Source organism: Caretta caretta, chromosome 6, assembly GCF_965140235.1.
Source record: "Caretta caretta isolate rCarCar2 chromosome 6, rCarCar1.hap1, whole genome shotgun sequence".
In the NCBI taxonomy this organism is placed as follows: domain Eukaryota; kingdom Metazoa; phylum Chordata; order Testudines; family Cheloniidae; genus Caretta; species Caretta caretta.
Genome location: NC_134211.1, coordinates 71,882,541 through 71,903,749, shown reverse-complemented (window position 1 = coordinate 71,903,749; position 21,209 = coordinate 71,882,541). Strand labels below are relative to the sequence as shown.

At 45.8% G+C, this 21,209-nt stretch overlaps 1 protein-coding gene across 3 annotated transcripts in view; it reads left to right on the top strand.

Annotated features, from left to right (window-relative positions):
- PAK6 (p21 (RAC1) activated kinase 6) overlaps positions 1-21,209 on the top strand; it is a 54,827-nt gene that overhangs the window by 23,014 nt on the left and 10,604 nt on the right. The window contains exons 2-5 of one of the 3 annotated variants that reach the window (XM_048852626.2): positions 1,046-1,370; positions 2,485-2,559; positions 15,705-15,913; positions 19,318-19,941. In XM_048852626.2, the coding sequence (XP_048708583.2) occupies positions 15,710-15,913; positions 19,318-19,941 (828 nt within the window). In that variant the 5' untranslated portion in view covers positions 1,046-1,370; positions 2,485-2,559; positions 15,705-15,709. Of the gene's footprint in view, positions 1-1,045; positions 1,371-2,484; positions 2,560-15,687; positions 15,914-19,317; positions 19,942-21,209 lie in introns of those variants that run through there. The other 2 variants (XM_048852627.2, XM_048852625.2) reach the window with 2 other exon arrangements.

The window sequence follows — 21,209 nt, the reverse complement described above, 5'->3', positions numbered from 1 at the left end:
TACATAGTAAAAGACACCCTGTCCTGAAGAGCTTGTAATCTAAATAGACAAGTGAAGCAGTGGGAGGGGAAACTGAGGCACTTGGAGGTGACTTTACCTGAGGGGACACAGCCAGACAGTGGCAGGGTCAGAATTAGGACCCAGGTCTCCTGAGTCCCACTTCTCTGCCCCATCCACTGGGCCATGATATCTGTCCGGGGTGCCCATGTCAGTTTAATTAATCAGGGTTACTTACATCATGGATTTTTTTTTTTTAAATTTAATACCATGTTAGCAAAACACACACACACACACACACACACACACAAAAGGGAGTAAATTACACAGTGAGGGCTGAGGGTATTTTTATCTTTGCTCTTTGGACCTAATCATCTTGGTGTTTAGACTGGCATTGTTTGCAATAGACTGTTGCAATAAGGCAAGAGTCCCCTTTATTTGCTCTAGGGAAAGAGCTGTTGATGGCTTTGGCAGACATGAACTCTGACCTCCTCCTGTTCCTCATCCATGTTCCACCTCTTCCCCTCCCCCTCTGCTGGCTGATGTTCCAGCAGACAGAAGTCACTGACGCAGAAATGTACATTTCCAGGAGTCAATAAGCCCCAAGCCACAGCACAATCAAAGCAACAGGATCATAGGGTGATACTAAACAGTAAATCACACAGCACTGACTCGTGGCAAGCTACAGAGGGAAAGTATTGGCACCAGGTCATGTGCTGCACATCTGCAATGCAAATTAATTATCATCTATCCAGACACATATCAAATGATGAAAGCTCCACCTGCCAGGAATGACTAGGAATTTGTGGCAGGTCCTGAAATTCACAACACAGCAGGAGACGTCGGGATTCATTCGGAACTGCAGCAGCTCTAGGCCCCAAGGCAGTGGAAATGAGAGAAGTGCGGTAACAGCAAGTTGGAGCATTAATAGGTCAGCCAGTGAGGAGGGCTGCAAGGTGGCGACCTTGCAGAGGTTCTTGTCTGAGACCCAGCAAACCTCATTGCTCTCGTACGACTCTGAGCACCTTCTCTCTTCTGTCCCTTCCAGAGTCCAAAGGGAGATGGTGATGAGGAGGAGGAAGGAGGATCTCATGAGGCCCCAGTGTCAACATTCATCATGCTCTTTGCAATGAGAGCCTGAAACTTTCCAGCGCTGAACATTTCTGTGTCTCATCTACCACCACACCCTGAAATCAAATTCACAGCTAGGTGAACCAGGCACTGTACAAACATGTCAGAGCTGCCTCCGCCCCCTTCTCTTCCGCTCTCTCTTGCCTTCTCCTTTCTCTTTCAAGTTTCTCGGAGAGTCAACGGATTCCAGCGTGAGAATATTTCCACCTCACCACTGGTTCCGGAGCAGTGAGAAATCTGGGGTAAGCTTCAGATCGCAGGTCTGGGGACGGTCACTGGGTTTGCTTTTTGTATTTAAAACAACAACATTCTAATGGCTGCGGTTTCATGTGATTTGTTTCCTCTGTTTACAGAGGACTAGGTTTGTCAGTTTAAACTAACCTCTCAGTGGCTGTGCTTCTATGGGTTAACCCCTTCTCTTTGGAGCTGCATTTTCAATCTTAGCAGTGCCAGGAATGCATGTGCTGAGCTCTTGTGTGTTGGCAATACCACTTTAGGGCAATGTGAGAGGAGAGCAGTGGGGTTTGTGGAGCTTTTCCCTTCAGATCTGGTTCTGGAAGGGAAAGAAAACTGGGACCTGGGCTCCTTTGGGAAGGAATTTACTCCATCTTTGCTCCTATAGCCCAGCAACACCGTCCACCAATCGGGTTTGCTGGATGGCAGTGGTAGTTTCCCTGCAGCCCTTTTTCTACTCAGAATTGTCCTCTACTGGCATTCTCACAGTGGGACAGTCAGTGAGATCTCCTTTCTTTCACCTCCCCATCCCCTTTAGACAAGCAAGAATGTGTGTCTCTTACGGGGACGTGGCATTTGGGACCTGTTAGTGTAAGCTGTCAACAACGTGGAGCATGGAAAGAAAATGCCTTGCTGGACTTGGCAGTTGGTGAGGAAGGTTAAAGTCACCCCTGATGATGCTTGGGAAAGCAGACAGCCCATGTCAGGAACATGCCTACTGGTTCTCTGTATGCAAGATGTAACAATATCTCCAGGGAGCCCCTTATATCTGCAGGGACCCTCACCATACCTATCAGAGATACTTATTGATTCACCGGCTAAAACCCCTCATGCCCATATCCCTGCATTTCTTCTTTGCTATGTCAGCTAAGACCCTTTCAGCACAGCTGCTGACATATTGTGTTGTATATCTGAAGTATTAGGAAACTGGCTAATTTCATACTATTTGAAAACCATTTGTCAGATTTACATTGGCAATGTACACACAATCTCTTTTAACCAAGTGATCTCTCTCACACACACACACACTCACACGCGCGCGCGCACACACATGGAGAAGGTAGGTCTGTGTGGCAATTGTCCAGTAATATTTACTGATTCATTTCTCCTCTTGTTTGCCAGGATATTAAGTGACTTAATGTACTGGAGGACCGAACAGTGAAGTAGTCTGAGAAGAAGAAGAGAAGCACATAGCTGGTAAGTGAGTACTCAAAGGTGGGGCTTGGGAATATGTACAAAATGAGGCATTTGCTGAAAAGATAAAAGGCCAATCCCCCTTTTGAAGCCCATCCTAAGACCAATGCCCAGTGCAGCTGAATCCCTAAATTGCTGCTTGTGAAAGGGGTGCTGCTGTACTGGCATTGTATAAATTCTCTCTCCCCGAAGCAGTCAAGTCATTAATCATGTGGTAAGACTGTGTATTGATGCTCACATTGTGCAGCATATTGATATGTATGAACAATGGCTTATAAATAAGCTATTAGTAAATAGGCTGGTCAACTAGTATAAAGACCTGTTTGTGATATTAGCAACTGGGCTTCAAAGCAGCCTGTAAGTGCCCCTCTGTGGTGTGCTGCCTGTGAACATTCATGTGAAAAACATTTTGTGTGTAAGAACGTTCATGAGAGAGAATCTGGGGCCCAGTAGGTGACATTCAGTTAACTGAGAAACAAAATTTGTTTTGTGACTAAACAAAATTCCTTACAGAGGAAAGTGTATGTACTTGGTAAAAGTTCAGCATCCTACCATGGAACAGAAACAACAGCATGCGAGCTGGGTGACCAGTCCCAAACGTCAAATAACGAATTCTCAGTATCCGTTCCTAACTGGATATTTGCTGTGAACAGTTTGTGAACAACCCACAGGTCAAACATGTTTGTCAAAACTATTTGATGTGTTCGTAAAAATCACAATCGGTTCAAAGACAATTCATGAGCAGCGAGAAAGGGTTAAATATGTCGAGTAAACTGTTTGAAACAATTAGACAGATTAGCTCTAATTGTAAGTAAAAATGCATTTAACTACATACATCCCATTCCCCTGGATCATACAATATTTTATTTTCAGACCTAGACTCCATGATTTTTGTTCCTGATAATCAAGGTTTATCTATCTTTGTAGAAGGATGGTATCTAAGGCCCCATGTCACCATAATGCTCCGTTGGTCTGGCTCAGACATAATGCCCTGGGAATCCAGTTAACACTCCTCTTCAGTCAGTGATAGAATCTCTGGTGCTACCCTCCTCAGCCCCAGAGGTTAGGGGAGAGCACATTTATCATCACACCAATCTCAGACCAATCAATGCCAGATCAGGATCTAAACCATGGGACCAATTTTCCACTCTATCACATCTCTTTTGCTCCTGTGCATCTCTGTTGATATGAATGGGTTATATCAATGCTGTCAACATTTGTTAACCTTTATGCTGAAATGTTCCCAATTAATACTGAGTTGTTAAACATAAAGGTCCAAGAAAACCCAGCTTGGTTTTCAGATTCAAGCTTCTAGGTTCGTTTCAGAAAAACTGTTTAGTAGGATCACTAGGCAACACTTTGAATGATACAACCAAACTTTATTAAAAAATAGGGTGACCATATTTCCCTCTGCTGAATATGGGACACCTGGTAAAATTACTCGTATTCAAGTGAGTTCAACGGCCATCAATCAGAACTATGCAGTACAAATGTTAAAATTAACATGAAGTTGACTGAGCCCCCATTAAAAAGAAATACTGCACAGTTAGATTCTTTTTATTTACCTTCTTATCTTTAAGGCTTTAGGGTTCACATAGGGAGGGGTGACACACACACCTCCTCCCCCTCCATGGGGAGAGGTGACACATACACACACTCCCGTACACCTCTCTCACACGGGGGGGTCACCAACCCGAACTTCTCTGCCAGCGCTCTCTGCCCTCCATGCCTGGCTGGGCCCCTGGGATGGACCTGCCTCTCCTGGTACATGGCATTGCACCTTCCCAAGGCAACGTGGTGGTGGGGGGGAATGAAGGCCCCCAAATTCTACCAGCGTTTACACCAGAATGTGGCCAGCAGCAGCCTTTTGGCACTGTTCAGGAGGGAAGGGATGGGAGCTGCTTCCAGCCGCAGGGGAGGAGGAGAGGAGGAAGGGATGACCTGGCTTGTGTCTTTGCAGAGCTCATCTCTTCTTCTCCGCCGTCCCCCTCCGGCTGGAAACAGCTTGTTCCTTCCTGCCCATACAGTGTCGAAAGGCAGCTAACACCTCCAGGCTGCTGCTGGCCACCGACATAACCCAGCTGCCTCCTGTTGCCACCACCTCCCCACTGGCTACAGGAAGAAGGGAAGGGGCAGGAAGGGGTTAAGCCCTAAGGCTGCATTGTGCACCAGGGCTCAGGGAACCTGACTGCAGGAACTTCAGAAAATGGGCCAGAGAGGTGGCTCAGTAGGGAAGGGTGCCTAGGGGATGGAGCAGCCCCGCGCTCCCTTGGGCAGGACCCAGGGCAGGGGAAGGGGGGTGAAGAGGGGGGCTAAGCTCCTGCCCCAGGGCTGCCGTGGAGTCAGCAGGTTCGGGGTGTGAACAGGCTGGAAATCACTTCCCCCGCCCCACTCCAGAGCTTAGCTGAAGGGCGGAGAGGCTTCCCCGTACCAGCGCTGTGCGGGGCTTTGGCACATGCAAGGCTCGGCTCCTCCTGGCCAACATCCCAGGCCGGAGGCTCTTGGGTTTTCCCAGGGTGCCGGCCCAGCCAGAGGCAGTGGGGGAAGGAAGGAGCCTGCCAGCCAGGCTGCTGGTGAGCTGAGCGCTCTGACCAGAGGCTGGTTCCCTGCACAGCTCTGGGAGCGGGACACGCCCCGCCAGGGGGTTATGAAGGAACAGCGGGGCTGGGGTGTAGGGGCGAAGGAGCAAAGCAGGGAGAGGACAGCAAGAGGGGGAGCACGTAAAGGGCTGATGGGAGGGCTACAGAGGCAACACGTAATGGCTGCTGCCTGGCACCTGCCCATTCTCACCAGCCACCAGAGCTCGCAGTGTGCAGCCAGTGCTGGCCAGAAACAGGATGCAGGGCAGGGCCCTGCTAGCTGAGAGCTGGCTTGGGGTGGGGGCTGCACTGATGGACCAGCATGAGAAGCGGCCGACCCTGTGTGCTGCATCTTCACCCCGCCACCAGCCTTGCACACCCACCCCCATCGTCGGCCACTAGACACCCCCTCCACTCACTGCTGGCATAATGGTATCCTTTGGATGCCAACTGCAGCTCTCCCTTCCAATTTAGCAAAACTACTCCTTTTATACTCTATTATAGTACTCATTAACGTTAAACTGTCCTCTACCATAATTCTATTTCTTCCACCTTCTTATTGGCTCTTTACACTGCACATTATTTAAATTGACATCTGCACCAATGTCCTTCGCATACTAGCAATATAGATAACATTTTAATAAACCATTCACAATTTTCATAAACATTTATTAAAAACGTTGCTTAAACCAGTTATAATCCAAACATAATGGTAACAAAGCCCTGGGTCACGTCCTTGCTCACTCTTACTTTCCCATAACACACTGTCTCCAACTTATCTTTGCCTTTTCTCACACTAGCAACTTCAATTTCCCCTACTCCTCTACACCGAGGGTTTGGACCCACGTTAGCCTAACTTCTCCTTCGCTTCTTAATCCAAACTATCCTTTTGGTTACAGTGTAAACCAGGTGCACTGGAGGGGAGAATCGGGCCATATCCGTTTAACGTGGCTCCTGCACGGTATCTAAAGGGCAAACTCAGGTTCCTGGGTGGCAGCAGGTTTGTGCTGCTACCTTGCTGAATTAACCCTTGAGCAGTATTGATATTACTTTTGTTTTTAGATTGATTGCCTTGGTCTTACATAAGAGTCAAACATTAACATAGTTGGATAAAATAAAAATCCAGGCTCCTGGTCCCTTCAAAACCCTTTATAAGAAATGTGTCTTCGCCCTATATATGATGATGTTGTTGCCCTTACAAATCAGAGGCTCCTCCCATTCCCATCCCTTCTGTAGTCTAAGAGCTGGGTGACAAAATAACCGATACCTGAGAGGAGGTGTGGTCTGAATTGTGGCTGCAGGGTCATTTTAGTGTAGTGGGTACAGCAGGGGGCTGGGGATCAGTCAGGGTCTAGGTTCTAAGATCAGTTTATATGACTCACTGTATGGTTTGGGTAGGGTTGCCAATTTTCTAGTCACACAAAAAAAATCCTAGACCCGCCCCTTCCCTAAGGCCCCCGTCCCCCACTCACTACATTCCCTCTCCCTCGGTGGCTCCCTCTCCTCCACCCTCACTCACTTTCGCTGGGCTAGGGCAGGGGTTGGGGTGCAGGAGCGGGGTGAGGACTCCAGCTGTGGGTGTGGGTTCTGGGGTGGGGCCAGAAATGAGGGGTTTAGGGTGCAGGAGGAGGCTCCAGGTTGGGGGGTGGAGCAGAGGGATTTGGAGTGCGGGAGGGGGCTACAGGTTGAGGCAGGGGGTTGGGGCTTGGGGCGTGGGCTTACCTCGGGCGGCTCCCAGTCAGTGGTACAGTGCGGGGGCTAAGGCAGACTGCCTGCCTGTCCTGGCACCACACTGTGCGTGCTCCAGAAGCAGCCAGCTGGTCTGGGTCCTAGGCGGAGGGGAGTGGGCACGGGCAGGAGGCTCCACGCACTGCTCTCACCCGCAGGGATCACCACCACCCCAGCTCCCACTGGTCAATGAGAGTGCGGAGCCAGTGCTCAGGGGCGGAGGGGGGCCTGTGGACCCCCCCACCTAGGAGACAGACCTGCTGACTGCTTCTGGGGCGCAGTGCGGTTTCAGCCAGGACAGGTAGGGGCTAACCTGCCTTAGCGCCGCAGCACCGCTGACCGGACTTTTAACTGTCTGGTCGGTGGTGCTGACCAGAGCCGCCAGGGTCCCTTTTCTACGGGGCATGCCAGTCAAAAACCAGACACCTGGTCACCCTAGGTTTGGGGTAAGTCACTTTACAGCTCTGTGCCTCAGTTCTCCATCTGTAAAATGGGGATAATACAATTGACCAGTGTCACAGGCTGGTGGCAGGTTTAGTGTTTTCATAAAGCACTTTGAACTGCGTGACTGCAAAGCAATGTGTTATTACCTACATTATGACAAGTGGGGAATCAACTTGTCTTTATTGTTTGGAAGTCGTTAAAATTGTCTCCAAAACCTTGCTAGCCTAGCTACTGGTGTCATCATGATCAGGTGGCATGCTCCTGCCATCTCAGCACATTTCCACCACATTGCTAAGGCACGCATCCTGAGGCCTGAGTCTTCATTGCGTGGGCAGTTACATCTGGGCACAGTGAGTGTAAAATGCTACCATTTTGATTTGGTAGCACCCTTTGCACAGATGTAGATGACTTCGCAAGGTGCAGGACAAATGGAGAATCAGGGCTTGGGATCTTCCTGCCCTTATATAGTGAGTCCCAAGGAAGGGCAAGCTTAGCAAATGTCTCCACAGTGTCTTGAATTAATGAGCAGTCTGTTATGATGGCCAGTGGAGAGCATGTGAAAAAACATGATTTTTTAAAAATGAAAACAATCCATCTTCATTTTTGGATGCACCTCAGGGAATCTACAGGTGGGCTGTGTGGTGCCTGGAGTGTCCACTGTGAATGGAATGGGACTGTGAATGTAGGGAAGTGTCCATCTGTGATTCAAGGCAAGTGAGAGAGGTGGCTGAAAGGTGCCCCCCTCTCAGCAGAGCTAATTGAGAGTGAGTCCTGTGGATCGATCTCTGAAGCTGGGAAAAGCAGTGCTGGTGTTACATTGGTATTTGCTAACCCTAATCCTCCAGTCGATCTAATAAGAGGAACAGAAAGGCTACGTCTACACAGGGATAAAAAACCTGTGGCCGGCCTGGGTCAGCTGACTGGGCTCGCGGTGCTCGGGCTTAGGGGCTAAAAAGTCGCTGTGTAGATGCAAGGGTTGAGAGTCCCAGAACTCAGCTCCAGCCTGAGCCTGAACGTCTACATCTACATCGTGATGTTTAGCCCTGCAGCAAGAGCCTGAACTCAAAGGTCTCCACAGTGATTTGTAGCCTTGCAGCCCAAGCTCTTCCAGCCCAAGTCAGCTGACCTGCGCCAATGCAGGTCTTCTATCCCTGTGTAGGTGTACCCAGTGAGGCTACTCTTCTAGATCTTGCAGCTAAAGTACTGGGCTGTGACTCAGGAGATCAAAGTTCAGTCACTGGCTGTGCTACAGGCTTCCTGTGTGAACTTGAATAAGTCATTTAATCTCTGTCTCATCTGTACCTGAAGATGATAGTAGTTCCCCTCCTCCCAACTTTTGTCAGTCAAATACAGCCTTATTATTTCATAAAGAAAGAAGCTGGCTAACGTTTGGGTTGTGATAGTATTAGATTTGCACAGTACAAAAGCTCCTTCCTTTCGAAGAGCTTTTATGTCATCAGATGTAAATTTGGCCCAGTATGTCTAAAAACCACAGAGGAGCATGACAATAAATACTGTTCACAATAAGCTCAGGAAAGACATATTTATTATGTGGCCTATTTTGCTCTTAATGGATGAGACAAGAAAAGAAAAAAACCAACAATTTAGTTTCATGGTCCTTCCCATCCTTTTGGTAAAAGCCATGTATCAAATGTTGGGAGTTTGCATTTCCTTTCTCATCTGTCACAAAATAAACCCAGCAACATAACAGATAAGTCTCTCCTAATCTTATTTCTAACAGAATATTAATCTGTACGCCTGGGTATGTGTTCACACAGGATTTAGAGCATTACATCAGTCTGCAGTGCTGTTAGGTTGCATGGTGCACCCATCTTGCCAGACATACAGCTTTATTATCAGAAAAAAATGTAGGACTTGAAACACTGAAAGTTATAGTGCAGCAGCAAACGTAATCTCTTCCTTTAGGGAAGCAAAGCACCTAAACCAACATTTCCAAAGCCCAGGGCCTCAGATCAAGGTGCAGAGAGGGATCACGGCAGGACACCGCACTCTCAGATCCCATTTCAAATATAGAATCATAGAGATGTAGGGTGGGAAGTGACATGGAGAGGCTGTCTGGCCTCCTGCCATTAGCCCCCACCTTTTTCCCCCTCCACCCACTCTTTACTGGTTGTTAGCCCTGGCTGTATAAAGTTTCATTTAGATTTGAAAACTCTTAGGGAAGGAAACTGACAGTTTTGTTTGTCTGCAAAGTGCTATGAACGTCTATGACATGGAGTAAATAATGATCATGTCAGGTCAGTAAACATTAGGATTCTATAGGGCTTGGAATGCAATAAAATACTTTGTGTGTATTATACATACCCAAACACATGGGTAATTATCTTGTTAGCATACACCATACTTGAAATGTATTACACTGTTGTGACTTGCATCTCAGTGAGTTTTAATGGGGTTTTCCTTTCGTTTGAGGGGTTCTCTGGGATCCCTCCCTGTGCTCTCTGACTCCAACTTCAACTCCCCCCTCCCGCCCATCACAGTGACTCTGCCTGCAGCCTGGCTGGACTGGATGAACTCCCGCAGCCCCTCTTTGTAGTCCTTCAACACTTTTCAGAGCAACAACTGAGGAGTCACTTGGGGACACTGGATTGATACTTTTCCCCATCCAGTATCTAAGAGTTCTGTGTTCTTGGTCCAGGGAGGGCATGACCCACCAAGCTTGGTAGCAGAATGGTGATGCCCACAGGGTAGAACTTCTCAGCCAGAACGGTGTTTCAGTTGCTGTAAGAAATTGTTCTAAATAAAAAATAATCAAGTAAGCATCAGACACCCTGCTACCTATTTCTCTCATTCACGTTGAGAGATTGAGAGAGAGAGTGTGTGTGTGTGTATACACATACGCACACACACAATGACAGTCATAGTTTATATACCTGCCCTATGCACCAGTGAAACTATAATTATATCAGGGAAGCTGATGAAATAACAAAGCACAAGAGCAAATTTGCTTTAGTATCTGAAATGCTGTGTGATAACAAGGAACAATTCCTGCTACCATTTACTTCCTTCTTTCTTCTGACCAGCTGATCATTTTCTATGCCCCTCTGTTTCTCTGTTGTCTCCCAATCCCTCCTTCCAACTCTGATTTCCTTTCCTTCTTCCAACCTAATTCCCCCTTCCTCTCATCCGAGCCTAACCCTTCTCTCTGCTTGCCCCTCCTTTCCAGCTGATCCCTCCCACTGCTCTGAATCTGCCGTCTGTGATTTTTTTCTCCTGCTCGCTAGCAGATGTGACAGCTTTTGGAACTATATTATCTGTGAAAAGCTATATCTGGAGTTAAAAAATCTGACGTGGTTTCCTAGGCAGCAGAAATGGATCACTGAGAGAATTTAAATCTCCAGCTGCTTTTGTCTCAGGGTAGTGACTTTTATTATTTATGTTTATGACATTTCTACCAGTAGGACTATCAGGAGTGAATGAAAAGACTAGAGTCTAGTAGATTACTATGGTGTCAGTGTCCTAGGATATGTATGGCAGATTAAGGGGATGTTGTCTAATAGTTTAAGGCTAAAGTGTAGGTTTTGTGTTTATTTACAAAATCTAAGTCTTATATGATAAAAATATTCTTATTAATTTGTTTTTGGATAACAAAGGGCATGTTTTAGTTTTTCTTATTTAAACATTCTCCTGATGGAAACTCAAATATTCTAGCCAATACAGAAGAACAAGTGTAACTGACCACTCTCATTTCACTGCCCAAGCTGAGTAAAATGGAAAACCTAAAGGATTATTAAAGATGATGGGAATTTAGATACCTATTTTTAATATATGATTTTTTTTATCCTGACCGTGTTCATTTAAACTACAACCACCTGTCCAATATCAGACTGTATTTATAATCAAAGCAATCAATGTAAAGCAAATGTAATTGGAAACCCAGAGGTACACATAGGTTTCCAGGGTTGGATGCATTTTATCATTATGATACTCATACTACTAGCCAAAAAGACACAAAGACCAAATTTTCAGACAGCTGCTGTAAATGTGACCATGAACTTAATGGATACATATTTCTGCATATGTGAACCATACTTTTGTCTATACCAATGCAGTAAGTTCTTTCAAAAGGGTGATTTGCAGGCACAATTATCTAATGTGAATGCACCAATGTTTTGTTTATGTACATGCAAAGTGATATGCTGGGGTAGATCTACTTTTGAAACCTGGTTGAAAATTTGGCCCCAAATGGAAAAGTGAACATTTTAATTCCGTAATTCACACATAAAATCCAATCATCCTGAATCATAAAGGAATGCAACTAGTTATTATTTATGGATTTATTTTTACAGCACCACAAAGTGTGCTAGGGGCTTTACAAACAAATAGAAAGCCATTGTCCTTGCCCTGTAGATCTTACAGTATAATTCACGATCTACCAAATTCACCGCCCATTTTGGTCAATTTCACAGTCATAAGGATTTAAAAAATAGTAAATTTCATGATTTCAGCTATTTAAATCTGAAATTTCATAGTGTTATAATTGTTGGGATCCTGACTCAAAAAGGAATAATGTGTGTGTGTGTGTGGGGGGGGGGGGGGGTTGCAAGGTTATTGTAGGGGGGGTTGCAGTACTGCTACCCTTACTTCTGCACTGCTGCTGACGGCGGCGCTGCCTTCAGAGCTGGGTGCCTGCCGAACGGCTGCCACTCTCCGGCCACCCAGTTCTGAAGGCAGTGGAGAAGTAAGGGTGGCAATATTGAAACCCCCCTAAAATAACCTTGTGACCCCCCTGCAACTCCCTTTTGGGTCAGGACCCCCAATTTGAGAAACACTGGTCTCCCCTGTGAAATCTGTATAGTACAGGGTAAAAGCACACACAAGATCAGATTTCAAGGTCCGTGACACGTTTTTCAGCTGTGAATTTGGTAGGGTCCAAAGTATAATTATGTATGGGATGCAATGAGGGAGGCTACAAAGAGTAGGGAGGGGGTAGATGAGGAAGAACAAGGGTTAAAACAATACGATCACTTGGTTACTCAGTTTAGGAATGTATGTTTCCTTCCTCATGGCTCAGTGAAGAGGTTTTATTTAATAATTATTGACACACTTCTTGTCCCAGCAGAGAGTTGAGATTTAGAGCACTTTATCCAGTCCTTCCCACTTCCTGATTTATGTCAAATGCTGTGGAGCCTCTCTAGTAGCCCCACCTGTCCTCTGAACAGTGCCAAAACGAGTAGCTAGCAGGTCACTTCCCTTTTCAAGGAAATCTTCTGTAGTTCTTCTCCTTCAAGAATTGTCTCCAGAATTATTTCTCATTATTTATTATCTGAATTGCAGTAGTATTTAGGAGCCCCAGTCATGGACCAGGACCCCACTGTGCTGGGCTCTATACAGATACAGAACAAAGACCATCACTGCCCCAGTGAGCTCACCATTAGAGCATATGTGCCCTGGGTGCCATTGGAATTACCTCCAAAGCAAAGAGGGCTCTGGCAGCGCACCCTCTCAGGTGCAGAAGTGTGGCCTCACAGTGCTTCTCTAAATGGGCTTTTATTTGGCTGGCTTTTCTCTACATTGCTTCTCTGTTTTTCAGATGGAATAGTAAGTCTGGGGTCTCTTGTGAGCATTTTGATGCAGCACAGTAATGCTGTGTTTGCATTTGAAAAGTCCGTATAAATGCCCTGCTGTGATATACAGTGTAAGGCCCCGATCCTGCAAATGCTTAATGCACATGATTAACTTTACTACCGTAAGTTGATTGATTCCATCCCCTCCCTACTGTTTCAAGGGAACTGTGCATGGTAGTAAAGTTAAGCATGTGCATACGTTTTTGCAGGCTCCAGGCCCTAAGTACAGGAAATACAGCAGTATGTTAAATAATCACTTTTTAACCACTGTACACTGCTTTAAACTGTAGCTCTAAATGTAACAATGTGAATTATGTACAGCATTATACCATTAAGGGAGCATGATATTGAAGTGTATAGCATGTAAGGAAAATATCACCAGAAATGTTTGTGTCTCTACTGTGAAACAAATTATTTTCACTATATTCACTGTTGTCTTTGACCCATGAAATACTTTTCCCTCAAAATAATCTAAAGCTGAGGTACTGGGAAGGGAGAAAGATCTTTCTGAAGTGTAAGAGCTTGGTGGGGGTCCAAAATCTGCTGTTGGATAGAGGGAAAGATCAGGAAGTGTCTATGTACACCAGTGGTTCTGTACAGATAATACAATAGTGCATCCAGCACTAATGTAATATTAAGGTTGGGAAATTGAACCGCAAATTTAGGAAAATCCAGAATCTCTACTTTCTCCCACAATGTTAATAATAATATTTATTTATTTATTGTAATTCAGTAGCATCTAGGTGCCCGAGTCACGTGCTAGGCACTATACAAACACATAAGTAAAAGATAACTGCCCATCCTATGTATTTCCTGTATGTATTATCAACAAACAATAATATGTTAAGGTTTAAATTGAACAAGAGAAAGAGATAAAGAAAATTCTATGTATGCAACATAATCAACTTCTGGGAATAACTTTAATTTGCAGGACTGACGTCCTTTTGAGTGCTTGATTTTTCCACCTTAACATAGTATTAGCACTATTTTTTCCTTTTAATTTAGAAAAATGAAGAGCTAATAAAATAACTAGATCTGGAGTTCTTTGGCCTAGGAAACTGTAATTGTGTGTCGGTTTCTAGAACCCAGCATCAGAATGCAGTGTTCCTTTGCTGAGGCACCCTAACTTCAGGCGTTAATACCTTGAATAAAGGAACAGAGTAATTACTTCTGACTCATGCTTGTTCGCTCTAAATGGGATACAAGAGTGATCGGGGTGTCTTTCTGAGGGGAAAAAGGCAGAGGACCAGGACAGAGGAAGTCCTGCAAGGAAACCCTAGGGACAGTGAAGCTTGGGGAGAAAGTTTAGGCTCAAGTTTGTGTTTTGGTGAGTAACCCTCAGGAACTTTGTTGAGGAACCCGTCAGGAATTTCACCCATTTATTATTTGTTCATGACAGAGTCTACTGTGTGCAAGGCCTTTTTTAGACATTCAGGAAGTGACGGTCCCTGCCCCCAAAGAACTCACAATTTAAGGACAGATAGCCAAGTAGACAGAGGTTACAGGAAGGGGCACAAAAAACAGGGATTTTCTTCAGTGGAGATTATAAATTGCTTAAACTAGGGCTGCTCAGCTTATGCTACAGAGCTTTAGCACTGAGCCTCTGCTGAAGCATTTTACCTAGACTGAGCTATCTAAAATGCTAGGCCTCTGCTGAAGGCTCCCTGGCTGTTTCTCTCCTCATGACCTTTCACAAGCTGCATTTCTAATATTATCATTCTAACAGTGGCATTCTTGACAGTTTGTAACTTTCTTGAACTGGAGATACTTGATTTATGGAATTTACAGGCTCAAGCAGCTTTAGGAGGACTGTAAAGTGTCCCTGCTAAACATGCCCTTAAAGCCCCAAATAGAAAACACTCTAGGTCGGATACGTGAAATTGCTGACTTTAAACATTTGTAACTTTGAAACCAAAGAACCAATTTTCCACTAATTTTTTTCCAGACTTGATAAAATCTCCTCAGCAAGTTTGACCTTGCTAGCTATTTGTATTGAGGTGGTCAGGAGCTGCAAGTTTGGGATTCAGCTTTTGAACACCTCAAAGTTCAAAAGTATTGGACTTGTGGCTTTATTCTCAGCCTATTATAAAAATAGGGGCCATTCACAACAATCAAATCCAGCTCTGGATTTAATACCCTACCTCCCCACATCCAGAAAAAGCCCCTTTAAAAATACAGATAAAACTGAGCTTTTGGTTCAGGCCTATCTCAACTTTTAAAGTTACCTGCAGATAAAAATTTGGCTCAACTTACATTGCTTAAATTAAAAAAAAAAAAAAAAATCTCTTTGGTCTTCTCTGCTCTCGGGAGAGTAGGAGCAATAACTCGCTGCCGATGCAGCTCCCCTGGCGATGGCAGTGGAGGCAGCTATAGATCAGGCTCTTTTTCTCTGTTATCTCACCTTATTCTGAGTAGATTTAAATGCAAAGTCATAAAAACGGCTATCTACATTCTCCCCCATTACTCCCAACGGGGTAGCTACATCAGTAGTGACTTATGGATCCTAGTGTAAGCTCAGCTATTTAGGGTAAAAGACCAAGGCTGGAAAAACTCAGGTGAAAAGGAATTTGCACGAGCAATGGAAAAAGAAGGGTTAGACTGGAAATTCGAATGCAGCTATAACTGTAGGTTTGGTTGACAACCCTCCAGGATTGTCCTGGAGTTTCCAGGAATTAAAGATTATATCATGTGACGAAACCTCCAGGAATATGTCCAACCACAATTAGCGACCCTAATTGGAGCCGTACAATAACTACTGTGAAGACCATATAAATGACTAGATCTAATGCATTTGATCTCTCTGATTCAGGCATCATGTTCCGCAAAAAGAAGAAGAAACGACCGGAGATCTCTGCTCCGCAGAACTTCCAGCATCGGGTCCACACCTCGTTCGATCCAAAAGAGGGTAAATTCATTGGCCTGCCCCCTCAATGGCAGAACATTCTCGACACCCTGAAACGCCCAAAGCCAGTCGTAGACCCTTCAAGAATCACCAGGATGCAGCTTCAACCTATGAAGGTGAAAGAGGAAAGTTAATCCTTCCCATTCTCTCAAATGCAGTGCAGCCCAAGTGAAGCAATGCCTTCTATGTTCTTCAGAATAAAAATGTCCTATTAATGTTACAGGGTGATCTGTAAGGAGACCAGGGAAGGTCAAGGTATAGGTTTTGATCAAGTTTTATCTTCTGTGAAGGCAGAGTAAAACCTCTCTTGTTTTAAAGAAAAAACAGGGTCAGCAGTAGAACCTCAGCGATAACTAAAACAACTACACTACTGCAGTTAAACTAACCCAGGGGTTCTCAAACTGGGGGTCATGAGGATATTATGTGGGGGTCACAGGCTGTCAGCCCCGCGCATGGCAGGTCTCTGGCTCCAAAGGAAGGGTGACAAAATAGAAGTTCGCCCAGAGTGCCATTTTCCCTAAGGCCATTCCTTGGACTGAGACAACATGAGAGGGCTTGATTGTTCAGCAGCTGAAGAGCTACATTGAACTGCAGATCCATCAGAACACTGAGACTGGCAAACATAAACATGTAATTTATAATTTAACAGTCAGACACACAGGCCGGAATGGCACTGGGGGAGGCTTGCAGGGGCTATAGCCACCCCAAAATTTGCCTTCGCTCCCCCTCCCAGTACAAAGGGCAAACATTACAGAGACGAAAGGGTGGCATGGTATAGCATTGCCACCCTTACTTCTGCAGTTCTGCACTGCTGGTGGTGGCGGCACTGTCTCCAGACCTAGGCGCCCAGCCAGCAGCCCCGGCTCTCTGGCCACCCAGCTCTGAAAGTACCACCTGCCGCCAGCAGCAGCACAGAGGTAAGGGTGGCAATGGGGCGCTAAGTCCGCTGTGAACAGTGATATTGACAAAGTTTCTTCGCCCCCTCTCCCAGTATTCATCAGTAACTATTTAAAAAAATCTTTTCTGCTTATAACAATGATTTGATAAATGTGTTTTAGTCTTAATTTAAAAGCGGTGAGAAAAAGTAAATTCATTTATAACAATAGGGTTATAAATTTAGCATTTAAATATAAAAAATGTGGTTTTTAATATAATTATAAGTGGGGTCACACTCAGGGGCTTGCTGTGTGAAAAGTGTCGCCAATACAAAAAGTTTGAGAACCACTGAACCAGTCATTCAACTACCCTTCTGTAAGAAATGGACCTTGGAGAGCTCCCAGCATATCCATAGGGAATATGATCCTAGGTTTGGCCTAACAAATTAGTGAACCACCTGTGCATCTGAAAGGGATGAAAGAGCAAGTCCCATATCTTACTGCCCCATTTGCAAGCCTGAGTGATGAGTTTGTACTGTCCTCCCTGTGCTTCAGTCAGGAGGAGGAGGTGAGGTTACATTGACCACAGCTTAAGCTAGTGGATCATTTAGAAACCATTACTATTACCCAAGTTTGCATTGCTGAGGTAAACTATAAACACAGACTGCTGAGGTTTAGGAGTGAACTAAAATGGTAATTTAGGCTTATTCACCCTACTGAATAGACTCCTGGAGCCGGGTTCCTGACCTTTTTTTTTTTTTTGGCGTGGAGGTGGGGCTTTTCCTTTTCCTTACTTTTGTGTAAAGGTGGTGGAACCAGTTTGCAGTCAATGTCCCAATCCAAGTGGTGATTGACAGAGCAGTTCAAACTGAAGGCAGAACAAGAGATGCATGTACACGCGAGAAGATGTATTACCACAGCAGGGAGTGGAGAGATGAATTTGCCTGCGTCTGAGCTATTGGACACACAATTAAATGAGTCTGAGTGGCCTCAACTCGCCTGTAATTGATAGGATCTTTCTCTCCTGTATTTCCTTCCTTAACTCGCAGCGAGCCTGATTCTCAGCTGGTGCAAGTCAGTGTTGCTCCATTGGAGCGGTGTCAGTTTACACCAGCTGAAGATCTGGCCCAGTGTAAGTAATTCAGCATGGTTGGAGGAACCCAAGTTGAGATAACAAACAGGAGATTACCTCTCACTCCATGGGAAGATTTCCTCATACAGACTGAGATTCACACAAGGGGTAGGAGTGATATTATACTGTGTCTTCTTGTGGAGAATAGATGGTTTGAGTTCCTAGCACTTAAGCTTTTCACTTCCAAAATAAACAAGTTGGCTAGGCTGCTGTATTGAGCGTATAGGGCGTGCCTTTCATACAGTATGGGTGGTTGTTTGGATGGATGCCTTATCCTTCTTCATTTGCCTACAAGGCAGTTATGAACTGCTGCAATCCTTTTATTTCCAGTAGTGTGTTCACTATTTATAATTGCAGTGGCTTGGCAGAACAGAGGAGGGACCCAGAGATAGAACAGCATGGGTTTTACAGGTCAGGATTAAGTAACATTGGCAAAAATTGTGAGGAACCAGAATTAGAAGCAGACTAAGAAAGGCAGGATTTTGAATGTGCATTCACAGGCGCCAGCTTCCAATTTTTCCCGGGGGCGCTCAACCCCTGCTCAGCCCCAGGCCCCACGCTCACTCCACCCAAACCCCCACCCCACCCCACCTCTTCCCACTCTGCTCCACCCCCCAGCCCTTCCCCCAAAGCCCCATCCCCGCCCCGCCTCTTCCCGCCCCTGCTTCCCTGTCCCCTCCCCTGAATGCGCACCATCCCCACTCCTTTACCTCTCTTCCAGCACCTCCTGCATGCTGCAGAACAGCTGATCTGCAGTGGGCGGGAGGCACTGGGAGGGAGGGAGAGGAGCTAATCGGCGGGGCCGCTGGCAGGCAGGAGGTGGCCGCTGGCAGGCAGGAGGTGCTGGGCAGGGGGGCAGCTTGGCTGCTGGTGGGTGCTAAGCTATGTGTGCATTGACAGACCTGTACGAGAAGAGGAGGACCTTGTACTGGAACAGAAAAAAGATTTGTAGGTAGAGATTAAAATGCACTGAGATTTGTTGAGACTCAGTTTTGGAAGTAGTGCCCCAATAAATAAAGAGGAAACTTTTGTCCAGTGCATTCAAAATCAAAGTTCTTAACACCCAACTCTCAGGACTAATTGCTAGTTCAATGTAAAATTTTAAAAGTGTGTGTGTGTTCATAGCTTCTTTGGCTGCAGTTCACAAGTGAGGTGTGGTTACAGAATGAAGTGGAGCCCAGAATAGCAGCAGGAATAGAAAATTCAGGACTGAAGTAGGTGCCCACTCCTGGAACTAGTAGGAGTGTGGCAAGTCAGGATTGAGATGCATTAGAAAAGCAGTGTGAGGAACACAGTGCCTCCCTGCTCTGTTATTTTAGCTAGTGCCACTCTTTATCACAGCAATATATAGTTCATCAAACTTTAAGAAAGTAAAAACAAAGGAGAAGCCAACCATTCCCCCCTACCCTGAACTTCAGTGACGAGCCAGACACAAAGTTCAACCCCTGCCCTTGACGTCCTGAGCCTCAGGGGTTAAAGCTCTAACTTTGCCTTTTGTTTGTGTGTTTGACAGACTGTCGTGAGGGGCAGCAGCATCGAAGTGGAGGGATATATCTCTGGGATACTGAATGATATTCAGAAGCTTTCTGTCATCAGTTCCAACACTCTAAGGGGAAAGAGCCCGACCAGCAGGAGGAGAGCCCAGTCACTTGGACTTTTGGGAGAAGACAGGTTCCCAGACATGTATCTTCAGAGCCCCGAGGTCAACTGGGAAGACAAATATGGAAACTATCTCAACTGCAATGGTGGAAGCAAAGCAGCCCGAAGGCAGACTATGTGGCCAGATTATAAACCCAGGACAAATGGGCAATCTCATCCCAATGGTATGGTAATGAAAGCAAAGTCCCTTGGGCCTTCAGAATTCCAAGGTGAGGGTGGGCGCTGCATCCAGCTCACTTCAGTTTTGCAGCACCAACAGCGCACCTATGTTCTGGCTGGAAAGAGTGACAAGGCAGAAAGAAGCAGCTCAGAATGCTGGCCCCAGCCTTGCCTGGTGGCACAAGTGAATCCCAGGCCTTCTGGGGCGGGAAGCCCTTGCCCCAAATCGAGGGAAAACAGCTTGAAACGGAGGCTGTTACGAAGTGTGTTGCCCTCATCTGGCGACTCAAATAAGTCAGGTCCCACCCTGCAGATAAAGGTACATTTATTTACTGCTTAAACCTAAATACGCTGATGACTTTTTATCGTGCTGCAGTTTACTTTCACATTCAAACAATTCTGAAGAAAAACAACATCCCTCCCATTAGGTTAATGATGGAGTCAAAGAAGTCCTGGCCAAAAATACAGAACCAAAGTGGAAGGAGAGCTTAGTCCATGCAAAGACAGATGATGATGTTCCTCACAAAATAGGCTGCTGAGCATCACTCAAAGTGACAGCCAGGTATAAAGTGCATTTGCTCAGTATAGCTCAGTTTGATGGGGCATAACTTATACTGGCAAAAGCACTCTCCTGGGAGCTGTATCTACAAGGAGGACTGACTGGGATAGCTGTGTTGGTATATCTATACTGGCAAACCTTTTCTCAGGGCTTGTCTAATTGAACAGTTAGTGTGCAGGAAGCTGGGGTGTAAATCAACCTTGCACTAGTGTGCCCACCAGTGTCCGAGTGGATCCTGCTACCACATACTGGAAGTTCTCTAGTGTGCTTTAATTTACTCCATTTTGAAATGGGAGTAGATCAAAGCACACTAGGGAACTTTTAGCACATGGCAGTAGGGGCCACTTGTGCACAGCAGACTAATGCAAGGTAGATTTACACCCTAGCTTTTTCACACACGGTTGATATAGACAAACCATAAACGTAGACTAGGCCTACAGATGCAAACTGACCCTTTCCGGCAAGAGAATTGGGCAGGGCTGGGGCTCACATCAGGTTCATATCTTTTGTTCCTGAAGTTCAGGCTTCAGGGTGTCAGCCAGCCACCACCAGGGGTCAGGAAGGGATTCCCCCGCAGTGTATTCTGGGTGGTTTTTTTAATCTCCTTCCTCTGAAGAATCAGTGATGGCCATGGCTGGAGATGGGACACTGGATGTGGTGGGCCAGGGTTCTGAGGTGGCACCAAACATTCTCTCAGGTGCTTGGCTGGTTGGTGTCCCTTCCTCAGATTCCAACTGATGGCTATATGTGGGGTCTGGAAGGAATTTTCCCTGGTGTCAAATTGGCAGTGAGCTTGGGGGTTTTTCACCTTCCTCTGGAGGGTGTGGGTCACTTACCAGGATTATATGGTATATGTCATTTAATCATCTCCCTGCCATTACAGGGGCCTTAGGCACTGGTGCACCTTGGTCCCTCCAGTTCTCTGCCTGTGGCACATAATAGTCTAGTCGCCTGTGGGTCTCTCTTACTTTGGTCTCATTTCCATTGCTGGGTTTAGTGTGTGGGTGCTGGATAGTGTTGGTGCCCTT